At 40.3% G+C, this 17,383-nt stretch overlaps 1 protein-coding gene across 8 annotated transcripts in view; it reads right to left on the bottom strand.

Annotated features, from left to right (window-relative positions):
- Window positions 1-590: 590 nt before the first annotated feature.
- The window catches only part of synrg (synergin, gamma), a 35,633-nt gene continuing 18,840 nt past the window's right edge, over window positions 591-17,383 (bottom strand). For 6 of the 8 annotated variants that reach the window (XM_061046890.1, XM_061046891.1, XM_061046893.1 and 3 more), the window contains 8 exons: window positions 11,654-12,205; window positions 10,215-10,378; window positions 9,991-10,044; window positions 9,572-9,668; window positions 9,098-9,246; window positions 7,536-7,646; window positions 7,373-7,411; window positions 591-1,712 (listed from right to left, as the gene is read on the bottom strand). In XM_061046890.1, coding sequence (XP_060902873.1) covers window positions 1,581-1,712; window positions 7,373-7,411; window positions 7,536-7,646; window positions 9,098-9,246; window positions 9,572-9,668; window positions 9,991-10,044; window positions 10,215-10,378; window positions 11,654-12,205 — 1,298 coding nt within the window. In that variant the 3' untranslated portion in view covers window positions 591-1,580. The remainder of the gene's footprint in view (window positions 1,713-7,372; window positions 7,412-7,535; window positions 7,647-9,097; window positions 9,247-9,571; window positions 9,669-9,990; window positions 10,045-10,214; window positions 10,379-11,653; window positions 12,206-17,383) is intronic. The other 2 variants (XM_061046892.1, XM_061046897.1) reach the window with 1 other exon arrangement.

The raw sequence follows: 17,383 nt of genomic DNA, 5'->3' as shown, positions 1-17,383 counted from the left end.
GAACAGTAATTTGCTCTCCAAAGTAGTGTTAAAAGCTGAACACCAAACCTGGCTATTGCCTAAAGACGAAAATCAGGCCGCACCTCTTTTATTTCAACACATTGTAGCTTTGGTTTAATCTTTAAAAATGTTAAATATGACCAGATGTGGTTTAATAAATTGTAAACTGCACACTTCTCATGGATTTTGTCTGTTTTATCAGCTCAATTTAGTCCAGACTAATGCAAGCACTGTTTATAATATACATCAGGTAAAAAAAAAACCATCTCCAGCTGACTTTATCTAGGTTGCAGTTGAATAGTTTTCAAAGTACAGACCTTAAAGGATCATGCATGACAGCCCCCACAGTGATCTGAGTCCAACACTTTGATATGAAGTAGCCTTATGAAGCTAGTTAGCCCTAGCATTAACTTATTGTTGGTTTAAATCTGTGTTGAGATACAGATAACCTCTGGATGGTCTGAGCTCTTTATAGTTTACATGTAATAATATATTATATCATATTAAGCTATATGTATTAAAGGAAGCTTAAGAAGTCAGTTGATGGGTTAGGTTTTGGAGACCAATAGAACAACCTGTGACACTTTAAATAAGATGTATGTATATTTATTTACATCACATTCACATTACAGTAAGTCTTTATGACAATTCTACACGGGACACTGTCACATACAAAAAGTGCTGCTGCAGTCTTCGTTCAGAATCACAGGCCTCTTCTGGAAATGTCAGCTCAAGTTGCACAAAACGCCAAGACAGAAAAAAAACTAAACCGTTTACATGGTTCCCTTCAAGTCCCCCAAAAGTCACAACTTTTTGTTCCCAGTTAAATACACAATTTAAAAACCCAAAGAGGTGAGGGAATCTCCTCAACAGTGCAAAAAAACATTCAAAGCAGATAACTGAACACAATTCATTAAAATGTAGACACCTGCCTTAAGCGAGAATGATTTGAGAAGTTCAAGATTTTAAAAATTTAATAAAAGAGAGTTTCATATAACAGACCAGACCGACAAATATAATTCAAATACAGTAAGAGGCTTATGATCAACAGAGCTCATTCACTAGAAACAAAAAGAATAATGAATCCAAGTCCTCTCAAACAGAAGATATACTAAAGAGGGGGATAGACTTCTGCCAGTATAGTCAAAGATATTGCACACCTAATGTAATAAATATTGGCCACTTTTAAGATATTATTTAGATATATTTACATTTTCTTCAGTGAAATGAATGTTAAAAGGATAACTATTGATTGATTTGAACGTAAGCTATACCTAAATACAGGTGAAGTGTGTAAATCATGTGGAAGAACAGATGTGGAGATGGTACTCATTTGGAGAAAATCTTTAACATCCAGATGTGAACATAAACTCAGCGTGAGTAGCAGCTGAGCTCATTAAAACCGTGACAAAAAGGAGGGAATGCAGATAAAAGCCAATAAATACAGAGGGATCCAGTGTTTTTAACATCCTTCTCTCGCTCACAGTCCAAGGTGAGAGCACGTGCAGTGCGAGGGAGTCGTCAGTCCACCTGTCTGACAATTTTCTGTGACCCGTTGCCACGGCAGCGGTGGCCAAAGCTCATAGCAGGTCAGGTAGAATGAGACCGGGGGGTTTGGGCTCTACGCAATTTATCCAGAAATTGGCACAGCTGGCGTGGTACTGGTGGCCTCCATACAGCAGCTTGAAGTTGTCCGTCTCCGAGTTGAACGCCTGATAGAGTGAAACGTTGGAATATTACAAACCTGAAACACTGAGACATGAAACGTGTCTGTGCACACAGGAGAAGGAGCGACAGATATGCAGGAACAAAAGGACAAATCACAACCAGGATTGATCATTTGAAGCATTAAAGAATGTTCTAAGTGTACCCCGTCCGAAGAGTGGATCCTAAAACTGCCTAAGTCATCATTCAGAGTGTGATCCACATCCGTTATAATAACAGCTCTGTGCTGAACAGCTCAGCTGTTGTGTACATGACCCTGCTGTATGCTGCAGCCAAGTCGTAGGAGAGAAAATGCCTCTAGCAAGAAAAACAGATTTTATAATACACACGTTTGCATGCATAAAATACCTGCATGTCTCATTTGTTTTAAATAGCCTGCATAAAAATATATTTTGAATTCTTATGCAGACGGTCGAAAAAAAAAAAACTTCCACTGCATATAAATAATGTACAACCTGGAATAGGTACAACTGGAATGTGCAAATCAGTATTTACGTAGTGATGCATGAGCACACTGTGAACATCTTATGACTCACTTCTGAATAAAAATGTAAATAGTTTCCAAAGAGTCCAAATAAATATGAAAAAGGTTTTCTGAAGAATGCTGTTGTGGTTGATTTCAAAGCACAACAATCTGCAGCACGTTTAAACTCTCTCTCTGAGACTTGTGAAGGACGAACAGTCTCAGGTATTTCTGAGACTGTGCTGGAAGAAATAAACATTCACCTAATAACGCACCTGTGTAATGTATGCCCTGTGATAGTGCTGGGCGAACCTGAAGAAGCTACAGGTGAAACGCGTTGTTCGCGCACAATAAAAATGTAGTAAAGTTATTTTCAGTGTGCCACAGACTTCTCATTGTTTATTCACCTAATGACATTGAGGGAGACACAAAGTGACCTCAAATGGAACAATCATCTCTTTATACATTCTACATGCACTTGAGATCCAGTTATAGTGTGTGTGTTACATGCCTCTCTGAGGAACTTTGTGTGGATGTTGGTGCGGCTTATGTCATCAGTATTGATACCGGTTTGTTTCATGACCAGCTAAAAACTCCTCACAGGAGCTTTAAGACATGCTCCTTTGTCAAGTCTTCCTCATATAAAGCCAATTTGTTTACAAGCACATTCATAAGGACTCTCTCATGTAGGCATTGACTAAAGCCCCTGATCATATGGGGCTACATCTGCAGCTTTAATGCAAATGAGGGAGCGAATGGGAGAATATTATCTGTAAAATAAAAAGATAACATCTCACAAAAAGTTACCAAATTAGCAAGATAGAGAGGGGGAAAAAAAACTTTGACACAGTGTTGTTTCACAGTCAGATGTGTCACTAAACAACCCTGACTTTACGTACAAATGTAGTCTCTAAGATGAGTGAAGAATGTGCGAGTGATCACCTTTGAGACAATGTTTTATTCACCCTTAGGTCAGAGTTAAGAGACTCAAATGTTGTTAAACTTTAGGGACTCTTCCACATGTTGCATGATCTGACCCTGGCTGCAGTGCTGCTGATGCACATTTTCACTGGGTCCAACTGTAGCACTGTGTGTGTGTGCAACAGGGAGCTGCTCATGTGTGCGACGTGCCGTTGAAGAGTTTGCATCCCTGCGGTGAAATACTGGGAGCTGAAGCTGTAGAGAGGAATGAGTCATGTGCAGTGAATCACAGCCTCCCACGCAGACAAGAGAGGCATGCAGAAAGCAACAACTGCATAAAAAAATTAATAAAACACACACACGTAGCAACTTTGCACACACAACATTGAAGTCAGATACGTCTCCACCTGCTCGGATGCAGTCTGCAGCACAGATGCTCCACGGGATGACGGGCTTTCTCACGGAAACCGAATGACACATATCCACTCTCGCAGAGCGATTTCCTTTCCGAGCTCTTTTGTGCCCTGGCCTACATGTTTTCCACAAACCTGCACTAACAGCTGCCAGTGCTGGGAAAACGTTGGGAGGGAGAGGATGCTGTATGAAAGGGCGATCACATAAAAGAAGCACTGTAATAGATCCTCCTTTCACTGCAGTGCCTTTCCCTCTCGAACCTGAACTTTTTCCTTCAACTTCCCCTGTATGGCAGTGCAAAGACGGCCATTTATTATTTTTTGACTGGACAGAAACTGTTTGTAACAACAATATAGGAAGTCATGCTTTGAAGCTGTTGCTGTTCAGATAAAACAGTGACTCTAATCATTCACCTGACCTTTTTAGTTTCATGTAAAAGTTAGAGATTCAGAACTGGGCTCCATCTGGTTGATTATCATTTAAACCCTTCCAGAGTAAATACAAACCTATTTTGCACTATTTCTTATATCTTGGATATGAATAATGCGTGATTACCCCTTACCCTTCTGTCATTGTCGTTAGTCAGAGCCTGTAAGCACAAGAGGAGTCAGCATGTTCATGCAATACCCAGAGCGGAGAAAATCAAATGCAAGAGCAGCAAGCAAACATTCAGATCAGCTGTGTGTCACCAGGACAGAGCTCCCCATTCCCCTTGAGTTTGTGGGTTAAAACAGGAAAGAAGTCGAGTTATTACTCTCTGGGCTCCTACACATTTCAATTCATAGTATTCAAGAGATTCAGTTTCAAATAATCCAAAAGGTATGATTCAAGATTTCAGTCACTTGAACAGCTTTTTTTTTTTTTCTTCAGGTGCATCTGCCAAGAAACTGTCCAGTAGATCGTGCATAACATATCTGTTAAATTGTGGTCATCCAATCTAAAGAAATAAAGTGATTTAAAGGGTTTTATTTCACTTTAAAAAGCTGGCTTGATGTGTGCCATCAGCTGCTCCAACAGCAGACATTTTGGTTAAAATACAAACTCTTCTTTTGTGATTTGCAAAAATTAAATCCTCTTGAACTTTGGTTCTTTGGCAAGTTTTCTGAGACTTGATGTCAATAAATGGCCTGTGAACTGATTTTTAGAATAACTGCAGGGATAAGACACAAGCCTACTTTTAAGGATTTTCCTGCTTTCATTAATTTCCATTTGATTCTTGAGTTTCAATGAAGCTCACTGTGAATGAATCACCAGTAGAGGCACAAAGCAGTTTCAAAGTATATGGTGTTACCACTTTTCCACTGATTGTAGTGGTGTTCAAAGCTGATTGAAATGATGAGCCAGAGAGTCCCTGATAGTTTTACTTAGCTGATATCATCACACAAAGCACTGTCACAACCAATTTCAGATTTGTGCTTTGACGCTGAATAACTCTCACATTCACACTGAATACCTTCATCTGTGATTAACCAAAACATCCGTGCTCTCACTGTCAGTGGACTTTTGTTCTGATCGACAGCAGAGCTTGAAAACATAAAAGTCATCTGAAGCTGAAAATATTCTAAACAGAAAATAACCAGAACATGTTGAACGATTTCAGTTCTTGGTTCTTCAGTTTGAACTGTTTCAGACAGCAAGGTTGCTAATTCTCCTACAGCTTATATCGGTGTAATGTACAGGAAGTAGTCTCTGACTTAATCAACCTGTACAAGAACACTGCTAACCCGGGCTGAATAAAGTGGCAGTGACAGAGATGGGCAACCACAACACATCTTTTCAAGTTAAAATGTTGAGGCGATGAAACGTTTGAGAGAAAAAAAACTGCAAAGTTTGGATACCCATCTTCTTGAAGCACTGCTGCAATGCTTTTTTTAGTAAAAGCTGCACACTTTAATCAATCTAAATCCTCCTGCACTCCAGAAACCAGCATTTAGATAAATGGCCATAAATGCTAAATTGTTCGACTTAAAATCAGTTTTAGTGCTTCCCTCTGTGATTGCTCAAACCATCATTCAGGGGAGAAGTGCTCGGGAATCATTAACTGAAAAGTGGCCGTTTTGATCAAACTGCTTCAGCTTTTGACTGACGAACTGAAAATGCTGCTGTTGGTTGCCCGTCTCCACCTCCTGACCTGAAGGGCGGGAAAAAAGAGATTTCACAATTGTGGTTTCCCACAATGAATCATCCAAAAAGCAGCAGGATGAGACAGAGAACCTCTGTGGATGATTTCAGCTATGCCTGGATTTAAGACAAATTATTTCTGGCTCAATTTGTGTTGACAAATTTGATACAAATTCTGAAGAATTTTTTACAAACATTAAAATTCAGAGCATGCTTTAAGCAGGAGCCATTGAGTTCATACGCTGTCAAGCATGTCTCACATTTATTTGATGCCACATTAACACGGCCACCCTTCTGTACCTTTGCTTGATAACAAATCATTACCTCTTCACAAAAGGACAATACAACAATCAGTGGCGTCTGTGGTGGCCAGAGCCGCGCTTTCACTTCATTATGCTCTGAAGGGATAGCTTTTGTGCATTCTTGCCAGTGTGCCTCTGCCAAAAATGTAATTAAAAGATGGGTTACTAATCTCACGCTAGTGGCACAGCGACAAAATAAAACTGCATTAATTTTCAGCCTGCCTCTGCAAACACGAGAGTGTGAGGTGAGGGAGGGAGTCTGCGGGACTTTTATCAGCTGTACTGCCTGCTTTTGACAAATGTGCAAGCCACATCTGCTCACGTTCTGGATGCCTCTCAGTCAGCTATATCTCACCCAGTTCATCCATCTGGCTCTGACTGAGCAGTAGAGAGACTAGGAGGAACAATCAACGTCCTGCCCTCCAAACAGCGGGGCTCAAGAACACCGTTAATGGCCCACGTTGATGAAAATCACGGCCCCTGTAGGCGAGGAGCTGGACATACAGCAATTCTGCTTATAGGTCCCCAGTCAGAGTTAATAACTGAACGGTTATCAGAAGAAAAAAAAACTAAGTGCTGTTAGCTGAAAGTGATGAGGTGAGCAGTTAGCTCCACAGAGAGGCGACAGAACAGAAAATGAAACCCTTCCAAGACAAAGTGACGACCTTAAAGACCCAATCCCAGAGTGCAAAAACCCGCCCGAGGGGCCACAGTGACAGCTCTCCTCTCTCACTTATTTCAAGAGTTCACAGTACTACCTTTGTCAGCCTCAGTATTAACTTTGGGAGACTACTGTCTGTTCATGAAACCACTCCCCCACTTAACAGTGATTGACTATTAAGCACTTAGCAACTGTAACACGGCATGCTAAGATGGGTTTCTCATCGTGATAAAGACGTGCACATTGGGGCTCTTAACAGTTACACCTGGTATTCACATATTATGGAGGATGTTGCATTTTATTCTGATTTAACGATTTGTTTGTCTGCCCTTACTTACTTGTATAAGCATGTCAGGCTAACTAGCATGGCAAGCAACCCCCCATGATTGTATACTGGGACAAGGACAGTACTACAGTTCAATGACTTAATTGAGCTACAAACATCGTTTGATGTAACTGTGCACGTAAATGTCCTGACTTTTTGTAATTCTCTCAGAATTCACTTGACAGATAGGAGCTAAGATGAGCAGGGCTAAGCGGACAGTAAATTTATCCACCTGTTAAAGTTTGGAAGAGTGATTTTGTTCAGATTCTTTTTGTTAGTTTGTCTGTTTGGACCACTGATGATTGTATGTGAGAGAGAAGCAGTGGAACCTGTCACTTTGCCCCCCCGCCGGGCTCATCTGAAAAAGAAGAATCGGCCCCCTCAAGGCCCCCAGTGGGAAGAGTGGAATGAGATTTGGGCGACAGTTAACTGTCTCATACTCGTTTAAACAGACGTCCAATAGTGCGTCCTTGTTTGTTCTGCAAAACGTTTCAAAGTCAAAGAAATGTCAATTGTTATCCACTGTGGACGAGCACAACAATATTTATGTAAAAATGCTTTCACAAACACTGCGTATGTACGCGAGTGTGTGTGTACACAAACCTTGCTGCGAGCGTCGACGTTAAGCAGACACACCCCGCAAGCCAACTCCTTGGCGTTCTTGATGCCGTGTCTCAGAATACAGGAGGAGAAATCCAGGGAGCTTTCATCAGGCTGCACACGCAAACACACACACACAAAGAAAATAATTGTATTTCTTGCTGCAGGGAAAATGTAGCATTTCTATTCTAATAATAAAAACAAGTCTGCTTATAGTAAACATCTCCAAGCATCATCAACTTTATATAAATGCTCTACTTGACTTTTACTACGTGGAATCAAAACAAACAATAGTAGCATGTTCTTCTTTCTGTCTTTAAAATAAGCTTACTCTCTTAAATTAAAACATTTTATTTTGTTTTCTCCCTCTTCTCGAGACACAATGCAAGTTCTTCCACAGTACAGAAAGAAAGTACTGCTGTAGACGACGTCCTTCCTCCTCTGTCTCTACTTTACAGGCTCCAGCAACCAGCTGGATAAATAAATCTATAGAGTCCTTGACATCCCTGTTGACATGAACACACGGCCTACCAGAGAGGCTCCAGCTAGCGAATCGATAGATCATTGATTTTAAGATAATGGACCAACAATACTGGATTCACTAACATTTCATTATTCTATTGGCAGCTTTCATCATTGCATATAGAACCATATGCTCTATTCTCATGCATATTGGTATACCTGGACCTCAAAAGTTGAAACATGTCTGGATGAAATGAAAATGCAGCCCAAGCAGCTGCATACATTTATAAGACAGTGTATAAGAAGTAAATGTGGTAACGGTAAAGACACCCACTGGTTTTTAGTCTGTCAATTTCACAGACACACACTGAGTTTGGTATTTCGACCGAGGCCTTCTTGTTATTTTCTTTATGCCAGCTTGATACTATCCTCGTAGGCTGGTCATTTTAGTAGTAACTTGTCAAAGAACATGTGGCCTTGCCCTAACGAGTATCCTGCTTTATCATCTACTTTCTCTAAATGAGAGCATAATTAACAGAGTCAACATCACGATGGGTTAAAAAAGACTTGAAGCTTGCATGTTAAACCATTGGAAAAATTTAACCAGAAAAGTGGGTCAGAAGAAGTCCCCACATTGACATGAAAAGCCAGAAAGAGTGTGTCGGGACAAGTTTCCAGAGCAGAAGGAAAACAATAAATGGTGTCTGAAAAGACCCCAGAATCTGGGAAAACAAGAAAGTTTGTCAAAAAAAATCTCTTGAATGATATTTAAACCAGAAAGTCCCTGCAAAGATACTAAAACTAGAAAGTGTGTATAAGGAAAAGTCCACACATTAACATCAAAACAAGAAGTAGTGTGACGTAAAGTCCCCACAATGATAGAAAAACCAGAAAGTGTGTGACCCTGTGTCAGATTTAGAGCAAACAGTGATAGAAATAAGTAAAAAGGAGGGGAATTCCCTGTTGGCCATGACTGTGCAAATAATGCAGGTTTAAGGCACCACCATATTTGGCTTCACTTTTCATACCTGGGCGCTACTTCCAATATGTTTGATACTTTCCATTTCTTTTACTGTAACTCCATCATGTGCTCTGTGACTTACAGCGAGCTTAGCGAGCGACATGAAGCCTATGAGGTTGTTCCAGACACGGCTGATGTCCTTCAGCAGCTGTTGGAGCTTCTCAGAGCACACGGCCGTCGCCTTTATGCCCAGTTCCACGCGCCTGGTGACGCGATACACTTCCACCACACCTGGAAGAGAAATAAAGAAGAGCAATCACAAAAACATGTTTCGCTGCTTTCTCTTCGTTTTATATTTAAGAGGCAGAATGTGCCCAGGCCCTTACTGAGACATGTTTGCCACTCACAGCTCGTTAAAGGCAGAGGAACACAATAAGGGAGCAGGGACCTTGTCAGACGGGGCAGAGATAAACCATCACCCACCAGAGCTCGTTCTAATCTTATCCTGCCTGTCCTTCAGTAGGGTGTAACGGTACATACAGGGTTCTTCAACTATCCATGCTTGTGTATAGTGTCGTGTGAAAGTGTGCATGAGTGTGTGTTTGTGATCCCTCACCCAGCAGGTACTCCATGCCCTGAGCAGACTGGATGACCTCAGTGCAGACAGAGGAGCTGCTGATGCCGTTCAGGATGTTGTTTGCTTTGGTGATGACCTGAATGTGGGATTACAGACCGGTTATGACATGCTTCTGATTTTTGCTCAACATCACCATTATAATGTATATTCATCACCATTACAACTCCTGCTTTTTTGTAACTATCCTTGTTTGTTTGTCCAAAATGTTTGCCATGTTTTCTCCTCTTTAGGCGTGTTAGCCTTTAACCCCTGAATGTTCAAAATAAGGAAAATGTCCTTGAAGTGCTACAACTGGCTTCCAGCACCTACTGTTGATCAAAATTAATTTGTATTGTCACACTCATAATATACTCTCGCCTACTGATGAAATCAGGCATAGGACAAAAACAAAAACAAACCTCCAGAGCGCTTTCCAGACACCTTTGCCACTCGTATGCGTAGCGCTCGCTTTCCTTCAACAACAAGCACAACATTATTTACAACAGGCACAAAGACAGCAAAGAACAGATGATCATTTCTCTGCTCTGTAGCCTCCAATAGTCATGATTCATGTGTTCAGGACAGATCATGTGGAGGTTAACAGAGCTGACATGTGGTGCAGATAAAGTCGGATCCTCCTCACCTCCACTTCCCCAGTCAAGTCCTTGTACTTGTCCCTGATGACGGGCAGGACAGGCTTCTCGCTCAGGGTGTTGGACCGGTCTCTAAATGGCTGCTCTGGGGCAGGGGAGGGAGGGGAACGCCCAATCTCTTTGTCGCCCAAACTGTGACTGCGCTTGTGGGAGCCTGAGGTTGAGAGAATGGAGGAAAGGGGATGAATAATGTTAGCAAGAAGCAAAAAGACAAAACTTATCTTATAACAATGATGAGGTCATTGTTTATCAGCCCCTGTTAACGACTTATTTCAAGAGATGCACCTGTTTGTTTAAAATCATTACACTTCTGTTCTGTTGCAGATTACTCCTCCTGGACGAGGACGGCATGAGTAAATACTTAATTTGTGACAAACAATAATTACGTACAAAATAGATGCACAAATATGCAGGTATGAATAATTCAAAGGGACTCGCAGACGGACAGATCCTGGCAGGGTATCACAACAAACACATGCTAAACCTCAGACTATTCCAATGGGGCTTCCAGTCAGTGCATGTGTGTGTGTGAGGGTTGTACTGCCGCAGGTAATCAAACCCCCCCCCATATACTCCACCCCCCCACAGAGACATGCGTCATCTTCCCAACAACACCAGAATCCCCACCATGATTGGATTACTGTTCCACTGGGGGAAGATGAGCCAAGTTAGCCCTCTTCTTCTTTACACAAATTAAATCCAGCGTAAGGAGATGAGTCTGGGAGTCAAATGGGCTTATATCACAGTGCAGTGAAACAATCATCAATGATATGTGGGACACAAGAACAGCAAAAAGCGATTTGAAAACCAGCTGCCTTTCAGTGGATACGGTTAATTTCTGCTCATGGATTTGTTGATCTCCTCTAATCCATCTCTCAGGAGTCACTGCCATTAGAGCACGGCTGTCATCTCAACACTGCCATCTAATGTCTGACAGCTTTATTACAGAGCCGATGGACCTCACACGTGAGGGCAGGATAAGGGAAGATGATTGAAGACAGTGTTCGAGGGCCATTTTAGTGCCAAGGGCAAGAGTTCCACAGGCTGAATTAAAAACTTTTAATTTTTGCTTCTTTTTTAAAACTGACATTTAATTTAAGCTCTGAAAGCAATCAGTTTATCAAGAGTTTGTTATTACGACAAAAGTAATTTTTCAAGCAGACAAACACACGTGAAAAAGCTGCTGAAAGGTTATCTGCTGCCTTTTGCGGTAAATTTCATAGAATATTCATCCTGGGTTCGAAAAATCAAAAGCATTCTTCTAAATGTATATTCAATAAAACTGATTGGAGGCAGCAAGTTATGATTATTCTTATCACTAGTTGGTCTGCAAGTTCAATTCTTGTGTGACTGATTTGTATAAATTCTGAATAGAAAAACATTGTATTTCTATGACATGTAACAGAAGAAACATGATATTGTAACTCACCTTGGACAGACAAGTCAAATGTTGCCAGTTCGTTCTTGATCATCTCCTCACTGGACTTGACTTTGGGCTGAGCGCTTGCTTTCAGGAAGTCAGACTTGCCAAACTTGGGCTTATCCCCTTGGAAGGCTCCAAACTCGTCAGAGGCCTCCCCTTGATTTCCCTCGGAGCCCGTCTCCGTGCTGGCAGGGGGCGAGTCTGACTTTTCCGAGATTGTACTGGCAAAGTCCCCAAAGTCGTCCCCAGCATCGACACCTCCATGGTCACTGGAGCCAAAATCAGCAAAGGCTTCGAACTTGTCGTCTGTCGAGGAGCCGTCCTCGGCAGGGAAAGAGGTAGCGATCTTTGCTGCGGAGCTGCCTGTGATGTTTTCAGAGCTGCCAAAGGTCAACTCCGTCCTCTGTGCAGGAGCTAAAGATGGAAGAGAAACTCCTTCCATGTCCTGTGACTTTCTGACCTCCCCGGGCAGACATTCCTCCCGGTCTGACCAGTCATAGCTGGACAGGGTGCTGAGGGCCGACGTCCCAAACGGGTCAAATTTCATGTCGTCTCCCTCTGTAATGACAACACAGACATACCAGTGGTTCCTAGAAACATTAGAAATGCTCCCATGAAGGCAGAACAATAACGAGCCTGGATGATGAACTGATGGATTAACATGTTTTCACTTATCTACAGATCAGATGCTTCTAACAGTATAAGGTCTTGACCCAGGGATTGTATGTATATTAAAGGGTCACTTCAGCTAAATTACTGAAACTATTGTTTTATTTACATCTTGTGGTGTCTAGCCATTCAGCTGGGTTTGATGGGCTTTAAAGTTCTGCCTCCACACTGATTCAAGGTATTCAAGTATTACATTGTGTTTGCTAACAGGATTATAAATTAGAAATAAATACAGTAGAGCCACCAGTTTGCCTATTTCTCCTCACACTGCATGTCCCTCTTCACTCTGCTGCACCTCTCTCGCTCTCTGAACAAAAAAATAAAATAAAATGCCTGCCTAAGAAAATACACAGCTGTATGTGTTTTCTTATGCAGGATAGGAACTTTATTGATTTGTTTTATTTTATTAAAGGAGCATTTTTATTTAATATTATTTAATTTATTTCACAAATGGGTAGTTTGTTTCAGTCATTTTTCATGTGTATGTACATGTTGACATTTAGCAGCTGGCTGTTAATAAAAGTGCCTGTGTAATACTGGCATTTGGTCCATGTGGATTTGACTTAGAAATGACATTGATGTCTATAAAGAACATTCTATTTAATTCCATTGGGCCAAATGGAGGATACAATATTAGAGATATCTCAAAAGACAAATAGATAAAACCTCAACCATTGAAAAGATCAAATTACAGGTACATTAAAAATCAGGATGTTTTGTCATTTTGGAGAAGTGACTTAACTACTGACATTACCCATGCTTTGTAGTCAATAGTGTCAAGATGTGAATGATATGTATTGTATATTGAACCCCACCAACAGATTCTGTACACACCATCAACCACATACATGATAATCCACATTCAGGATTACTGTTAACGGCTGATTCCTGTTGTTGTAAGAGCAGTAACATCCACTATGTCAGAGTTCAAAATCATTTCTTGCTCTTGTTTCTATGTCTGAGCTGAATCATGTAGAAGAGAAAATAAATATTAATTGCCATAATCTAACTAAAACTCAGTGAATTGAACAGGAACACTGTCTTTTTGGGAGGTAATTCTTCTGTCTCTTTAATAACACTCTCTGTTTTCATTGATGACAAATAGCTTCTCTGACACTAATTGGACTTGATCTCTGTATACTAAAAGCAACCTGAAAGGCTTTGCTATGACAATATAAATAAAGATGTTTCCTCTCACTACAGTTTTGGCCTGTGTCAGTCACTGTGTTTTGTTGACAGAACACAGTTTGTTATCAGTTTCTTTATGACTAATAGGAGCTGACAGCGCTGCGCAGCTCACACAAATTTGCCAGCACTCATGAATTCCGGTGTCCCTCTCTCACACACCCAAACACACACAAACCGACCTTGTTGAACCCTTCCTATTTTACCAGACAAAACCCTCGGATACAAAAAGCAATTTGTGAAATTGACAAGGACCCAGTTCTATAAGCTTCGTGTCATTAGATCAATTTAGAGCTTCTCAGGAGAAAGGAAGGAGAAAATAAGACGGTACGCATTTCAGCAATACCAACAGTAATATTTATTACGACAACATGAGTAGAGAGAAAGAGAAAGGTCACAAAGTACTGTGAAAGAGGTCTATCATTACAAGAGGTTTGTCAAACTAACACTTGTAAAATTAGATTCAGTCATTTAGAGTACAAGGGCATGCAGAGTCAGGAGAAAAGAAGAAAAACAGCGAGAAGGTAAAACAAAGATTATCCTACGAAATAGAAGCAGAAACCAGAATGAGAAGGCACATTCACAGACTAGAATCAGTAACTCTGGGGAGATGACAAACTTTGTTTTACTATCAGGTTGTAAAGCAACAGGTATATTGGAAAAGAATACATAACACTTTGAAAAGCCAGGTTGAAAAGATAATTCAAAGAAAAAGCCCAAGGCAGGAAGCATTAACCCTTTGAGGACCTGAACGAGGGGGGGATGGGCACAGCATCCCAACACTTCACGCTGGTTTGGAAAGGCTGCGTACAAACTGCACTTAAGGATCAGTGAGGACTTCAGAGCCACAATTTAAGAGGCTGCCATTTTTATACATTAACAATCATTCTCACAATAATCAGCGTGTAAACGGAACGTGAACACGATTCAAGCACTCAAAGGGTTACAGAAAACAAAAAGGGCCAACCCTAACATCTGACATCCCAGACAGGGCCTTCATTTACATCCAATCACAGATGCAGAAACAGATTTAAAGAGACAGTATCCTTTTTTTTATTTTGTTGCTACAGTGATTGTTTGTCAAAGCAGGCTAATGTGCACAAACTTGAATGATCCCTTTAGAAATAAGAGATACATCATTACTACTCAAGGAAACAATGTGTAGTCTGGAATGTTAATCTAAAATATAATTAACATTGTAATCTTACTTTATACTGAAGGCTACACTCAATTTACATCGTAGGAGAATCACATCAAGATCAAGTAGTCTTTAAGTAGCTAATATTCCTGTAATAAAAATACACTATTAAATCTGCATGTATACATTTGTTCCTTCATTAAAAACAACTTGCAATACTGGTATGCATAAAACTGTATTTTGTATAACGTTCTTGTCAATTTCACAAATTGAAAAGGCAGGCACACTGCAGCAAAAAGCAAGGCAGGAAGGGTAATACTAACGTCATTATGTTCTCAGAGAGCCAGTCTGTTGAGCCACACACATGATAGTTCATGCTGCGATATCACAGATAACGGTAAAATAAATAGAAAGAGAACAAACAAAATCAGATTCCTTTTGTGCTCAAACACTCAAAAGGAACTTTAGGAAAGAAATACTGTCTCTTTAAGTTTACAGAAACACAGTGCAAAGCCTGATGGGATTGCTCGGCCTGCTACACGTTAACAACAGGTGAGTCCCAGAGCTCTCCAAGAACATGAGATAGATACAATTTGAGGAGAAATGTGAAGCGGCTGTTACAGCAGCAGAAAACCTTTGAAGGAATGTATTCTGTGTGAAACTGGGCTCTGTCAGCGGCATAACTGTTACACTCCATGGGCTGAGGGTTTGAACACATCTCACTCGGTCAGTACAGAGGAGCCGCTTTTACACAGCCACTGAACACAAACTGAAATAAGGCAATGGATGTTTACATTGATGTTTTTGAATCAACTCTTCCTTGGATGAAATGATGCTGTGTTCATGTTGTTGGGTGATAATTAACTGATTGAAATGTTTAAAGATTAGAAACAACTTCTATCCATGCAGAGTTGGATGCATGAGTGACAGCATGTCAGTGTAGTCAGATGAAGACTTTTAATGTTTCTCTTCACAGGACAGATCGGCTCTACTCAACTCCACTTGCTTTACACTGGTACTTTCACTACTTTGTTCCTAGTGCACATAGTACGAGGCCTTGTGTCTTCAATGCTGCTCAAACACAGGCAGGTACTTAAAGATGTATATTTTACTTATGGAAAAAGTATGTTTAATGATTTTCAGAAATGTGTGTGTACTCGTTTCCATTTCATTTTAATTTCATTTTGTTGATTACTTATAAACCTTCCATGAAAAGATGTAAGAAGGAAGAAGGATCATATCGTGAATGTGATTGTTTGCTGATTCTGAAAGGGAAACATAATTTAAAAATATGTGCATGCTATCAACCTTGTTCTTCGGGTCCTTCTCAGGGTTTTCCCTCTGACCAATCAGGGGTCTGCAGTGTTTCCACCTTTAATCGTATCGGCTAGTTCACTTGGAAACTGGGCTGATTAAAATTAGTGGAGTTGAGCAGAGCTGTACCATGCAGTGAAAAAAAAAATCAACATTTCCAACCAGCTGGATAATTATCTGAACTTGGAAAAAAATCAAATACTTCAGTTGTAAAGCTTTCACCTGGCAACATGTATGTGTCTTTCTCAGGTTACATTTAAAATAAGTCTTGAATGTTTCATGTGTAACATGAGCCATGACATGAAAGTGAGATGCTCAATGAATAAAAGATGAGCTCACGAGAGAGGAGGAGAGGGAGAGCTGAAGGGGGCGTTACCTTATTAATACAGAAACTGGGTCGATTTACATTAAATAAATGACGAGTGCTACAATAATTATTGATTCATCTGTCAAATATAGTCTTTAAAAAGTCTTTGGAAAATTGTTGTAAATTTAGGGATCAAATGACTGAACAATGTGGAATCAATAATGTACATCCATGTATCTGTCTATCTAAATATAATAATATGATCATCTCCCAGAGCCAAAGGTGACGTCTCTAAACGTCACTGGTTTTTGTGTTTGAGATGGGAAAAGCCAAAAATATTCTAACCTCATACGCGAGAGTAGAACAATTAAGTGTTTGTCTTTTTCCTTTGATTATGGAATAAACAGTTCGGTTACACAAATAACTGTTTTATCATACAAAATGACGCAGCAAGAAAAAAATCAAGTTGCAGGTCAATAGTATGGAAGCGAGGCAGGGGAGGCAAAGCAAGATGCTTTTATAGAAAAATCTCAAAATCAGACGGATGTTTTCTAAAATAATACTGCATGGCGAGTCTGAGATAGTGCAGGTTAATAATACACACACATCACATTCACACACTCTGGCCTGAAGATACATCCATCTTTGACGTGTTCACACTTCTCAACTGCTTTGTGATTTAATATTTAAAATAGCTGTTTCCAGTTGTGCATGCAAAATGTCCTACATGTGGTTACATTTCCTTTTCAACTGAACAAAATGATATAATCCGATACTGACAAACCAAAAGTCCAGAGTTTAAAAGTTAAAACTTGGCTTAGAGATTGTGCCTTTGTTTAACTTGCTATTGTGCGATGACCTTTGATTTGGATAAACATGACGATCAAACTGGAACACTCTTCCTGAGGCCTGTGCATCAATCAGGGTTAACTCTGGATTTTCAGTTCTGCAAAGTCGTTCACCTCATACAGGGGACCTACAATAACTTTGTCTTCACTGTCTGATATAATATATATAATATGATTGAAAAAGATATGATTAATACTTTACAGTTGTGCTGATAACACCGCCCCTTTAAATGTGAAAGCGCTCAAACAAACTCTGGGTTAACTTATCAGGTTGA

The sequence above is a fragment of the Labrus mixtus genome, chromosome 9 (assembly GCF_963584025.1).
Source record: "Labrus mixtus chromosome 9, fLabMix1.1, whole genome shotgun sequence".
Classification (NCBI taxonomy): Eukaryota; Metazoa; Chordata; class Actinopteri; order Labriformes; family Labridae; genus Labrus; species Labrus mixtus.
The sequence above is the reverse complement of the archived record's forward strand: the minus strand, read 5'-3'. Positions and strand labels throughout refer to the sequence as shown.